At 38.1% G+C, this 13,546-nt stretch overlaps 1 protein-coding gene across 1 annotated transcript; it reads right to left on the bottom strand.

Annotated features, from left to right (window-relative positions):
- Positions 1–5,044: 5,044 nt before the first annotated feature.
- On the bottom strand, positions 5,045–13,490 carry LOC135470280 (RING finger protein 11-like). The gene is made up of 3 exons (XM_064749123.1): positions 13,080–13,490; positions 10,493–10,641; positions 5,045–9,565 (listed from the first exon to the last, which is right to left on the bottom strand). The coding sequence occupies exons 1-3, from the start codon at positions 13,182–13,184 to the stop codon at positions 9,394–9,396; spliced, it is 426 nt and encodes a 141-aa protein (XP_064605193.1). The 5' UTR covers positions 13,185–13,490; the 3' UTR covers positions 5,045–9,393.
- Between the last annotated feature and the right edge of the window lie 56 nt (positions 13,491–13,546).

Here is a 13,546-nt window from a genome sequence, read left to right as displayed (position 1 = left end):
AAAGAGAAAGTAATAAAAAGCCCCAAAACTGTATTCACCCATTTTAAATACATGGCGGCCGTCTTGAAGACAGGACGGTGGGTCATGGTCTGGAGGCATTTTACATATGAAATGTGATAATGATACTTTATTGAATTACCATTTAAAAACATTGTGTGGCGACTGGAAGGGGAGATGTTACGACGTGGATTTGACAATGTCCAAAATCGATCTTCCAAAAGACTATCTTTATTGTACCATCTACCAGCAAATGCAGTTTGCAGCGTACTCTAAAAATGTAAATTATGAAGCAGCTGTTGAGCAGACAAACTTTTCGCGTTTCAAATTTCTGGTTAAGTGTTGTTAGGCCTAAACTTCTGATCACATTACCAACGATACACTTCACAAACAAGACGTCTTATAAGGTGGAACTGGCACTATAATCTGGGTAAAACTGTAACAACAACTAGGAGACATAAATAGCCGACTTTTAACCGTCTAAATGTGATCTTTTTAAAGACAGTCACAATTTTGTGTCAAACCACGTTTCACCTCCGTGGGCGCCGCCATCTTGCATCTGTCAAATTAAAGGGGAATAACCTTATAGCGTAACCAAAATTATTTCCCTTGATCCGCATCCGCGTCGTTTTCTCTTGTTACAAGGATAGACCTTGTAGTGGACTGTATTTGGCCTCGGATTTCTAAATTATAGAACGGAAAAGTTAAAATTTTCAATTAACAGCAAGGTTAACAGTTGGATTGAAAGCTGCAGAATAGGCACTACAATTAATATATTTAGTTTCCTGATAACTTGTAGTTAAATGAATGATAGATTTTCTGCTTGTATGGCGATTCAAATCTTTGCTCATAGCATTTCAGTCATATCTTTCGACATGGTACTTTCAGGCCTGTTCCAGTGTAAAAAGGCTTACACTGCTGCTTCACTAGAACACTAGATGCGACACTCCAGCCAGACATAGTATACTCAGGCATGGAGACCCACCCAGTCACAGTACACTGACACTGGACATGATGGCCCACCCCGTCACATTATACTGATACCAGACAAAAGAGACCCCACCCAATCACAGAATACTCACATAAGACATGAAACCCCACCCAGTCACAGTATACTGAGGCCTGTCATGATGCTCCATCCTGTCAGAGTATACTGACACCAATTATGAGGCTACATCGAGTCAGAATACTGGCACCAGGCACGAGGCTCCATCCAGTCAAAGTATACTGAGGCCTGTCACGATGCCCCATCCTGTCACAGTATACTGACACCAAGCATGAGGCTACATCGAGTCAGAATACTGACACCAGACACAAGGCTCCATCCACTCAAAGTATACTGACGCCTGTCATGATGCCCCATCCTGTCACAGTATACTGACGCCTGTCACGATGCTCCATCCTGTCAGAGTATACTGACACCAAGCATGAGGCCACATCGAGTCAGAATACTGACACCAGACACGAGGCTCCATCCAGTCACAGTATACTGACGCCTGTCACGATGCCCCATCCTGTCACAGTATAATGATGCCTGTCACGATGCTCCATCCTGTCACAGTATACTGACACCAATTATGAGGCTACATCGAGTCAGAATACTGACACCAGACACAAGGCTCCATCCAGTCACAGTATAATGACGCCTGTCACGATGCCCCATCCTGTCACAGTATACTGACACCAATTATGAGGCTACATCGAGTCAGAATACTGACACCAGACACAAGGCTCCATCCAGTCAAAGTATACTGAGGCCTGTCATGATGCCTCATCCTGTCACATTATACTGACACCAAGCATGAGGCCTCATCGAGTCAGAATACTGACACCAGACACAAGGCTCCATCCAGTCACGATATAATGAGGCCTGTCATGATGCCCCATCCTGTCACAGTATACTGACACCAAGCATGAGGCTACATCGAGTCAGAATACTGACACCAGACACAAGGCTCCATCCTGTCACAGTATAATGACGCCTGTCACGATGCCCCATCCTGTCACAGTATACTGACACCAATTATGAGGCTACATCGAGTCAGAATACTGACACCAGGCATGAGGCTCCATCCACTCAAAGTATACTGACGCCTGTCACGATGCCCCACCCTGTCACAGTATACTGACACCAATTATGAGGCTACATCGAGTCAGAATACTGACACCAGACACAAGGCTCCATCCACTCAAAGTATACTGACGCCTGTCATGATGCCCCATCCTGTCACAGTATACTGACGCCTGTCACGATGCCCCATCCTGTCAGAGTATACTGACACCAAGCATGAGGCTACATCGAGTCAGAATACTGACACCAGACACGAGGCTCCATCCACTCAAAGTATACTGACGCCTGTCATGATGCCCCATCCTGTCACAGTATGCTGAGGCCTGTCACGATGCCCCATCCTGTCACAGTATACTGACATCAAGCATGAGGCCACATCGAGTCAGAATACTGACACCAGCCACGAGGCTCCATCGAGTTAAAGTATGCCGACAGCACAGTGTATGTATGCACACTGACCATAGTGACTCACTGTCATCAAAGGACTTAAAAATTGTTAAGTACGGTGTTAAACCCCAAACATGCATACACAGGCTCTGTGTTATTAATGACTGCTTGCTTGAAAACAATGTTATCCAAGTATAATGCACCTCTTTGTGAAGTCCTCTGGTAATCACCAGTTTGATCAAGGACGATAGTTTGGCTTCCTCCACACATTACACGACCGTCTTAGATTGAAACTTTATTGCGCTAGCCACCAACCTATGATAATAACGATACAAACTAACCACAACTATGTCAGCTGATATCGTATTTGAGTATAATATCTGCCAGTGTTAGAATCACAAATACTAAAAAAGAAGCCATATATAATTATGTATAAATGACATGTTTATTTCTCTCAGAACATGTTAATATATTGTTTTACACTTGTATATCCTGTATCACTCAATGATGTGATTATTCCCCTCTGACTGTGAGCTATACATGTATGTACATAAATATACCACAAAGGACGATGACAAGCATGTAACAGCATTTCCTCAAACTTTATCTCAAAGACACACACACATTAGCAAAGTGGTAACAGACAGGATGTGAGCAAAATGAAGAGACAGAGCCAAAGTAGTGAGTGACATTACTGAATGCATGAAAACAATTAGCACACTAAGGCCTTCTGATATTACACACAGCAGATACATATGTATTAATCTTTGGTGTGATTTAACAGAACTGAAACTGGAAATAACTGCTCATCTAATTAAACAAAATAATTCACTGGCTGTTACTTATAAGTTTGTTTATTACTTAGGTCTACATAGCTATTAGAGTTCTCACACTTACACCAAGTAACGTAATGTAAATTTACCATGATATTCTTACACCACATATTACGCATATGAAATGGTCCTCCAGATATTTTCTGTCCTTTATTAAAATTGCTTACCTAAGTTTAAACGAAAGGCTCTTATTTACTTGACTTGATGTTTAATCCCATCCTCAAGAAGATTTGACTTGTATGGCAACATAGTCAGGTTTATGGGCAGAGAAAACCAATTAAGTGAAAAAAAAAAACCCAAACAAATAAACAAACAATGCCCTTCCCCAGGCACCTTATTACACTCCACAGTTCCTTGTAACATATTTTAATAGACATTTTTTTTATTCTTTTGATATGTAACATCAAAAATTGTACAGATTATCATTTGCCTGAGGAAAAGGCCTGACTGCATACAGGAAATATTCAACCTACTTTTGTTGCAAGATAACAATGACAGGCATCATGTTAGCAACTATCTAACTCTCTAAGACCCGTTTTACATAGCACATGTAGTGCTATGTGTGCTTTGTGAAGTAATATCTAAAGTACTGGTCACCAGGGAACATGTGCACATAACTCTACATGTACTTGTCAAAAGCTGGAAAATGACTTGTTGACAGGGCGTAATAAGTGGTTCTTTCATGCATAAAAAATTTGACAAATTCGATAGATTAAAGAGTTTATACTTGATAAATCTTTACACAGTTAATGTAGTTAGCACAAATAGAAATCAAGTGACACAAAAACATTTCCTTTTCAGCCAGTATCCAGTGCCTGACTGTCTTGCGTGTAAACACACCATACGCAGTGTGGTAGATATATATACACATATATATTTACAATCATAAGTATATATACATGTCTCGCCTTGATCCAGTTATTTTCATTCGAACACACTGTATGTACACCACAATACGAATACTCCCCCAAAAGCACGCCTGAATCTCCACAAGCCACTCTTGCTTTCTCTTTCTCATAACTATTGAGTCACATTCATGTAACAGCACTGTAGAACAAAATGTCTGAATAATTGTAAAAAAAAAAAGAATTAAATAACAAAGACGAAAAAAATGACAAAGCAAAAATCATAAATATATTCTAAAGCTGTTGACTCCTAACTATTTCAATACATCATATAAATGTTTACAAAAAGAAACAACAAAATATTGGTGGAGATCTTGAACATGTGGATGGCTTAAGGTTTCATAATGTGTTAAAGTAACCTTATTAACATAAACTTCAGGACAGCAAATTAACAAATGGATACCTACATACTCAATTTTTCACAAGCAGAATGGTGGTCAGTTTTAAGGGTGAAGGATTAAAGAGTGTCTGGCGAAAACCCACTGTAGGCCTGATACTGACAAACTTCCCTGCATGCGAGGTACAAATATGCACACCATGCTGTTGACAGGCAAATAGTCTCAATGATCGTTAGACAGTGCACATGCCCACATGAGCATCTTTGACCACTTACTGTTGCCAAAGCCTCACAAGCAGTGAGAGTGGGAAATTTACGAATTCCCTGCCCACAGCTATATTTAAACCCGCACTTTGTGTGACCCAGTGATTATAAGACTATGCGCTTGTCCATAGTCTGTTCTTGGCAAAGACATTAATACTGTGACACATATCTATCTGATTATTGCATGGTTTCTACACATTTTATGTGTAATTGTTTGGGTTTTTGTGAATGTATGTAAAAGCTTAAAATGGAAGTGAAAGCATTCTGAAACACTTTAGGGCTACTTGAGTCCGCTGTAACTGGCTGTTACTTGGACAAATTGTGTGGCACTCGTCAACAGGAAAATGGGGAACAAGATGAAAACTGAAGTCTACCTGACTGTGTGGTGTTCAACAACAATGCCTAAAACATGTTATGATCCATATATTAATATTAAAGAGTAGGGTTAACATATTACACCTGTACAAAGCACGGCTGACTTTGCATGCATGGGTAACTTACTTAAAATGTGCCATAATCATCATCTAAAGACATTCTCCACACTTATTACACATCTACCTTGAAAATGACACATGATCAGGAAGCCTACAATCGCCGATGTATTGTGTCCATGACAAAACACGAAAACTGCCTTATCATGCTTTAAAGTCATGCAGTTGAGATACATGTAAGAGATCTAGTTCAGTTAACAGACCCTAAAACAAACCCAATGAGACAAAACAGATTAGGTCACCATGGCAACTGCTATGTCTATTTTAACCTGTTGCAGCAAATGAACAAAGCAGCTTTTCCCGGGCTATAATCTCATGACTGACACACATAATGTGGTTAAGAGAGAACTTCCTGGTGCATGGCCATGGGCTGACAGACAGGGGATGGCGTGAACCAGCCAGGTGACCACACAGTGCTTGTACCATGTGACCAGGTCATCCTGTACACACTCCAGAAACTGTTCACAGATGTCACACAAAACACGCACAGGTAGATACACACCTCAGATGAAGACGCACCTGACATATAGGACAGGAGACATACAGGTTTCACAAATGTCAATGCATGTATGTTAGGGGTTTTTACATCAGTTATAGGACTATGATTCAAAAATCTGGCCTGATTCTATTGGACAACCCAGAGTTACAGATCAACTTGGGCCATCATTAAAAAAAATATATATATGCTTCTCGGTCCGAAACCGTCTAAACAAGGTTCCAAGTTTCTACTGGATTTTTTCTATTATCCTTTTTTAATCATATCGCAATGTTAATCTTTTTTAAGTCTGAATATTTTTCACCGTAATACCAAAAAAAATGTTCCCGCCAACCTAGTCTAGTTTTACTGGCTTGATCAGGAATGTTACACCCAACAATGAATTTTTTAGGTACATGTACGTATAGCTGAGAATACAACCAAAATTTAACCTTAAATAATTAGCAAACTAAGAATGACTTTTTAACCAATACAACTTCAATTTGGCTGTGAGTGTGTTTATTCAACTACACCACGGTGAGAGCACTGGTAACAACAAAAAAAAGAGTAGTAAATGGCATAAAAGCTTGAATGTAAATCGAATAAACATAAATCAGGGGAGATAATTTGTACACTTTATCACATCCAAGCTCATGGTCTTGCTACACTCCTGTAAACTAAGGATCTGTGAGTTTAAAGCATTTCACATCACATGACACATTCATTTACATTTATATACACTATATACAATGCAGAATCCCCAATACCACATGTGTAATATGACAAGCCTGGAGCTAGGATAGCACGGTCTGTAGATATTGTCTTTCACCTAAAGTTTAGCTGTTCTCAAGTGACAAATCTAGGGCCACTTATTATTTTTTTTTGTGTGAAGGCTGATTAATTTGCTCATCACAAAAACTTAAAGTTTTGTATCATTTTTATGTCTTCATGCGCTTCTGGAAGTGCATTTTTACATTCTAAACTTTAGGGAAAATACAGTCTATCAGATTTTACTATACAGAAGTGATTTAGCCTGCAGGAACTGTAAATATCCATTTATGAACCAGGAAACAGATGTGTAAAAACTCAGCTTCCTGCTCAATTACCTGGGCTCATTTATATCACATACTTCCTTGAATACATTTTTTTTTTTTACATACAATGTTGAATAAATATAATGTACATGGAAACAGAAAATGGTACATTTTCTGCATTCAATATCAGTACTCTGAACACAGGAATAATAACAAAAGCTACATGTATTAAATTAAGCACAGAGTACTTTTCACCAGGGTAAACTTCTACTCTTTATATCAAATATGGACAATTCTGTTTAAATAGCTTATATTAAACCTATGTTTATAAATACACCATAACTTACATGTAGATACTGCTTAGTACTAGAGCATTATGAATTTCAGAAAGCACATTAGTATTTGGATTGTTGATAAAAATGGCTGGGAATTTCAACATTCGCCCATTTATCACTGCATGTTTTTTCCTTCCTCCTTTTGAACAATCCCCTAATCTTTCAACAAATCTATTTGAATTGCTAAGCTAATACATGTATCATTTCACAATTCTCCAAAACAAGTCATGAGCCTAGTTGTACCTACACTGTTATCTTCACCCATAACAGAATGGTGCCCTGAACACATGCTTCTATTAATTCTGGAACATCCATATTGATAATTACCGATACTTGCAATTATAATACCAGAAGCATAGAGTTAATGTTTGTGTTTAGTTAATTTACAGGTAGACATTACATTTTCACCTTTACTTTAGAGGAGGGTAGGTGTGTGAAGCTTTGCAGTCATCCAAATACCACAAATGCCAGCCAGAATCATATGGCACAAAATTGTATCAACTATTTTAGCTATAAATACTTCTGAACTTCCATTACATTTCACATAGACTTTTCCATATATAGGAGTCCTGATTTGGTTTTCAATAAATGCAAAGTTTTGGCATGTTGTGACATCACATATTTCATAATGTTATCTAAACTGACATATTTATAGTTAACACAAATACATGAGCATTGAGAATAACACATGTATGTAGATTTACATGTGTTAGGGAACACACTATTCTATTAATAAAGAGGGGGGGGTACTTGTCTGTTTTCACAAGTACAAACAAACACAGGTGATTTGGTACAATTTAAAATGCTTTTCTAAGTTCAACATGAAAACACATATCATAAAACCACCTGAAGACACCATCTTGGGGATGAATATCAAATCATGGCTTTCCAGTCTAAAAGAAAGTCATGAACCAAATTCCTCCACTTTCTAGGACTGAAAAAAGCCTTGAGCCAATGAAATTGCCTTGTTTTCCAGGTCAAAAGAATTATGAATGAGCTTCAATAACATTTGTGTAGAATGTAATCCTACTCATTCAGTTCATCAAGGGTGTATTCACACAGATTTGCACATACTACTTGTCTCCTGACTGTCGCATGGCCATTATCCTTGAGTGTATTGACAGCAGAAGGTTTTACATTAATAACCTTTTGGTCACACCCAATCCTACCAATTAGAGACACTTTTAGACTGCTCTACAAGTAAATGCATGTGTGGCTTTAGAAAGGTGAGAACAACTGCAATGATAAACCTACCTTGGGAAAAGTCACATTCATTCCTGGACATAGATTCAATTTGTCACATGGATGTGAACAATTAGGTCTTAGTATCAAATATTCTAATTATGTATGTGAAGTCCAAGAAGCAAGTCAAATGAGATATTTGTGGAGGACAGTGAAATGATGTAAAACTTGCATTTTTGTATCCTTACTCAACTGTCGCTGGTGAAATGCAATTCAACTCAAGAGACATGCAGCCTGTCATTGCTGAAGCACTAGTGAATAAGCACTACACAGGATTATAAATGTAACTCTGTTAGAAACCTGTCTAGAATTATATCTTAATTATATCTAATTAATTATATCTATATCTTAATTAAGATACAGGTAAAATGCATGTATATAAACATCTATGAACTAATTCTGAAATATTACAAAGTTTTGACCCAACGTCAAGTGTAACACTTACATGCACATGTAGTTCTGTATGCAAACACTCACATGTATCAATAAACAACACACATTGTATCAAAAGAGTGATGCTACAGTGAAGGCACCTACATGTAAGTACTGCAGTGTAAGGTTAAAGCTGACAAAGGAGACATCCTGACTAAAACTCCTGTCAGCCGACATGATGTGTACGCGAGAAGAGGGACATTTTAACAGGTGTGACTGAGTAAAGGAAAAGTGCGCAGGTGTGAAATATGTCCTTAACAAGACAGGTGATCCAATCAACCATCCCCACCAAATGATAACATAATTGAAAGTAGATCTGATACACAATGTTCTGTATAGTTCAGCCATAAAAGCACAGTCTCTGAAGCACAGTTGATATCACAAACCTTATGGCTTATTCACATTTGTATTTAATTGTAGCAGATCCCTTTTTCCTGGAGCTATGTCACATGTATAGTGTGCTGTCCATGCAGCTGTCGTATCCTCCCCACCATGCCGCCTCCATCCTCAGGCTGAGGTACAGTGTAAGGAGTACTTCACATGGCATGTGGCAGGTGGGTGTAATTTGGCTACGACATGAAGTGATGTGGTCAGTTGGCTTCATAGGTGGACAGTAAGGCAGCATCCACAGGCTCCATACATGATGGACAGGTGAAGGATCGCATTAACCAGTCATCAATACACTCTCTGTGATATGTATGCATACAGGGCAGGTAGCGCAAATAGTCCCCGATGATGAACTCACCCATGCATATCACGCACCTGTGCAACGACAAAGAAAGATGTACAAGTGTTAAGGGAGCAAGCAGAAAGTTGCATGCATTAAAATTAATATATGTATCACTGTTTAGCACCTGTAACACAATTTACACAAAAGATACATACATATACATTTTAACATCAGACATTCTGACTCCACTCCAACAGTTTTATTTCTGTTTGAATTTAAATAGATAACCATGAAACTTTCGCAAACCTTTACTAACAGAAATAAAAGGATCGACTTGAGTCTGAGTCAAAAAATGTGATTTATATAGTTTACTTGAAGAAGTGAGAAGTAATCTATACAACGCCTCATGAACATGTATGCAGTCTTCATTTATTTATTTATTTGGTTTATTTATTACCTTGATTGTTTAACACCAGGCTCAAACATTTTTATGCAATGGCAGACAAGTTCATGAGTGGAGGAAACCGAAGTGCCCGGTATAAACCACTGATCTTTGGCAAGTTACAGACAAACTTTCCCACATGTCATATAGAGATATGGGTATATTGGTGCAATACATGCCGTCTAAAATGAATCATCAAACGGCACAAACTGCCATATGAGTATTAGCTTCATGAAGCTCTCTTGAACAGTGGACGCAGGGGAAGTGTGCAGTTTTTAGCTCATTTAACCAAATCATTATCTAAAATGTCAAGATATAATCTATTCAGCCTTTTATCCTTACTCTGAAGTAGTGTAATTTGTAAATAAAGTACATCAAACATGTCATATCACATGTGGGTTAAATAATTAACACTTTGCTTTGTTTACATAAATATGATACTTTCAATAAACATTTAATGACTTCCTTATTAGTAGAATATGAAGGAGCATGGCCACGTACCAGTCCACAGGAACATTTAGCAAAGTATCTAAAACGTACATGTGTACCATCATCATTCCAACATGTTAAAGCTTACTCTCTGCTCTTTTTACTTCCATCGTACACCCCAGTGGGTAAATGCTGTATCAGGCCTAAACGTTGGGCAATTTTAATCTGCTCTTCTTCTGTAAGTAGGTTCGCTGGTCGGCTAACATTGGGAGAGGGATGATATACTGGTATACTCTCCTGGACAAAACAATAAGACATAAGTCGCAAAACATTTATTTATTTACTGACTACGCCGTACTCAAGAATATTTCACTTATATGATGGTGCCAGCATTATGGTGGAGGAAGCCAGGCAGAACCTGTGGGAAACTTACAACCATCTGTACATTTCTTGAAACAGGAAGCCAGCATCAGGTGGATTTGAACTTGCAGCAATTGCACTGATGAGTCATCCACTGTGCAGCACTAGCACGCTAACCACTAGGCCATAGAGGCCCCCAGTCACAAAACAACAGCTTTAAATAACAACTCCAATAAACATGTAGCAATGCTAACTTAATATATACAACATAAACCACAAAACCAGGCTGAAATGAAGAGTTGTTCACACATGTATCCTGCACTGTGTAAAACCACAATGTTCAATAAGCCTACTGCTACGTATTACACTGGTTGTTGTGATTATCACCCACGCTACATGTACATGATGGTCAGAACAGTTCATACTCGTAGGTTGACGACATTTGTTTGGCACTGAGTAAACCAAATTAGACCGTCTGAGCTTCAGTTCAAACTAACACTTCATATACAATAACCAGCTACCTGAATGCTTTTTATGTGTAGGTTAAAATCTTCCCTTGATGAATAAACATTATAAATTTAACAATGTGTCTATACTACACCTACGTTAAGATTGAGAATTCTCAGTAGACCAAATTCAAACTCAAGCAGAGAACTATACAGCTTGTCAGTGACATAGTAACTGGCATTTTTCCACTGACCTTTTCTGTCAGCCCCAGAGGGTTATTTTGAAGTCATATGCAATGACATGACATTTTCTGCACTGTTTAATTTGTGTCAAGTCACAATCTCACGATAGCTTTTTGCATTATGATATCATACCACAGCATTTATAACACCGCAAAAACATCACGAAAACAGTATGACATCAAATGGATTTACTGTTACAATGATTTACTGAAAAGGTCTTGTAACCTGCGTACATGTGTTCCATTGGCTTTTATGATACTTTCGATATTACTCTATACACATGCAATCACATCTTTGAGCTGCCATTCAGCTTGGTAGAGTCGTCGAACACTAAGTTTGGCTATATCGTTCCAGGTTAATGGATATACCAGACTTGACTCTAGGGTTATTAAAAAAAAATGACACAACAGACCTAACTATAATTTCATTTATAACTGATGCTGCTAAATGATTCTGGCGCATATTAATAAGTTATGCTGGATTCTGTACCAACAGTTAAAAAACAGTAAAACCCATTAGAGCCCAGTCAATTTGGTTTTGGCTTTTTTCAATGCATAGGTGTGTCCAGCTTGGGTAATGGGTTTCAGTTTTAAATTGATCTGAAGACCTGTCTTGACAGCCGATGGAAAAATGGCTCAGGTGAATGAATACAATATGTTTTATACTAAAGCCAGGCTATCTTCTTTTGTTCTTTTCAAGTTTCAGTTTAGTTAGCATTGGCGCGGTAAGTTGAAGATGCACTAACATGACAACCAGGGTTTTTTATTTAGAATTAGAGGAGGTCACAGTTCAAAAGTAGGCAGCTGAAATGAAAGTAATTATGTCACAGTTACTATTGATTTAAATAGTAAGAATATTGAAAGTAGGCAGCTATGGGGAGAGCAGTACACAGCTGCCTGCAGCCTGCTACTTGCATTTTCCGAACACCCTGGACAACATTAAAACGAAATATTTTAAATAAACTTTTAGCGCTTGCACTGAATAAATTTATTAAATGACTGGAAAGTGACATCTTAAAATTGAAAAGTCATATTTTCACCCCATCAAGCCCTGAATAGTTTTGTTACCACAAAATATAGCTTTTTGAACCAATGTATTTGGAAATCAAGGTCAGCTAATTTAACACTAAAATGGAGCATTTCTTTCATGTTCAAGTGCATAATAACTAGAATGATGTTTCCCTTGCTAGTTCGTAAGTGCGACTGTACGAGTGAAGACATTACCATGTACGTCAAGTCAGTTGTAAGTGATATATTTTTTCTACGTCATGTAAGTGTCCTTTCAAATTAAGAAAAAAAGATATATATGTATATATATATCTTAAACACAAATACTGTGTGTCTCCTGGTTAGCCTTCTGTAATTCTAGTTCAACTTCAGTACATGTGATGATACAGGCCTTTGTATGGCTCTGGATGTTGATATCTATCATTTGTGTGTGAACAAATTACATATACACCAAATTTACACAAACACCGTGCTCTGTTTTTAATCAATAACACAAAGTAGCAATGAAATACTCGCAATATTATCAGCATAGAACATTTACTTGAAGACTTCCTGTAAAGTTACCTAGTCATGGCTATTATGACACGAATGGCTCTTTTCTATGCCAACAAAGGAAGAACGTACATCCTAGTGTACCACAATGTATGATATGCTGAAAGGAGAGCTGAAAACTCCATACCTGATAGGGTGGAGGGGGACCCAACTGCTCTGAGCCATCTTGACTGTCACTTCCTCTCAACAAAGAAATGTCATCGTTATTCGGTGTTTTTAGACAGTTTCCCATTGTGACTGAACTTCAATTCACAACACCAAATTTAACGACATTTGTCCTCTCGAAGTCTGTCTAACCTTTCTTCTCATCACTTGACAGATAAAAACATTGGCTAACTACACAGAACCAATACGCGTCATTGACGTCACAGGAAATAGTTCTCCAGACAATATGATCTAACACAAAACTACAGTGTCCTTTCACAAATACACGACGTGGTATACCAAATACGCGCACGTAAGACCACAACAGTGTCAATTTCTTACTGTTTACACCACATCTTTTAATAGTTTCCTTCCTGGAACTACTTTTATAACACAGCTGACCACATTTATTGTTGCGCACGATCAAGTAGAAAGTCCGAAACTTTCATG

The sequence above is a fragment of the Liolophura sinensis genome, chromosome 7 (genome assembly GCF_032854445.1).
Source record: "Liolophura sinensis isolate JHLJ2023 chromosome 7, CUHK_Ljap_v2, whole genome shotgun sequence".
Lineage (NCBI taxonomy): Eukaryota > Metazoa > Mollusca > Polyplacophora > Chitonida > Chitonidae > Liolophura > Liolophura sinensis.
The sequence above is the reverse complement of the archived record's forward strand: the minus strand, read 5'-3'. Positions and strand labels throughout refer to the sequence as shown.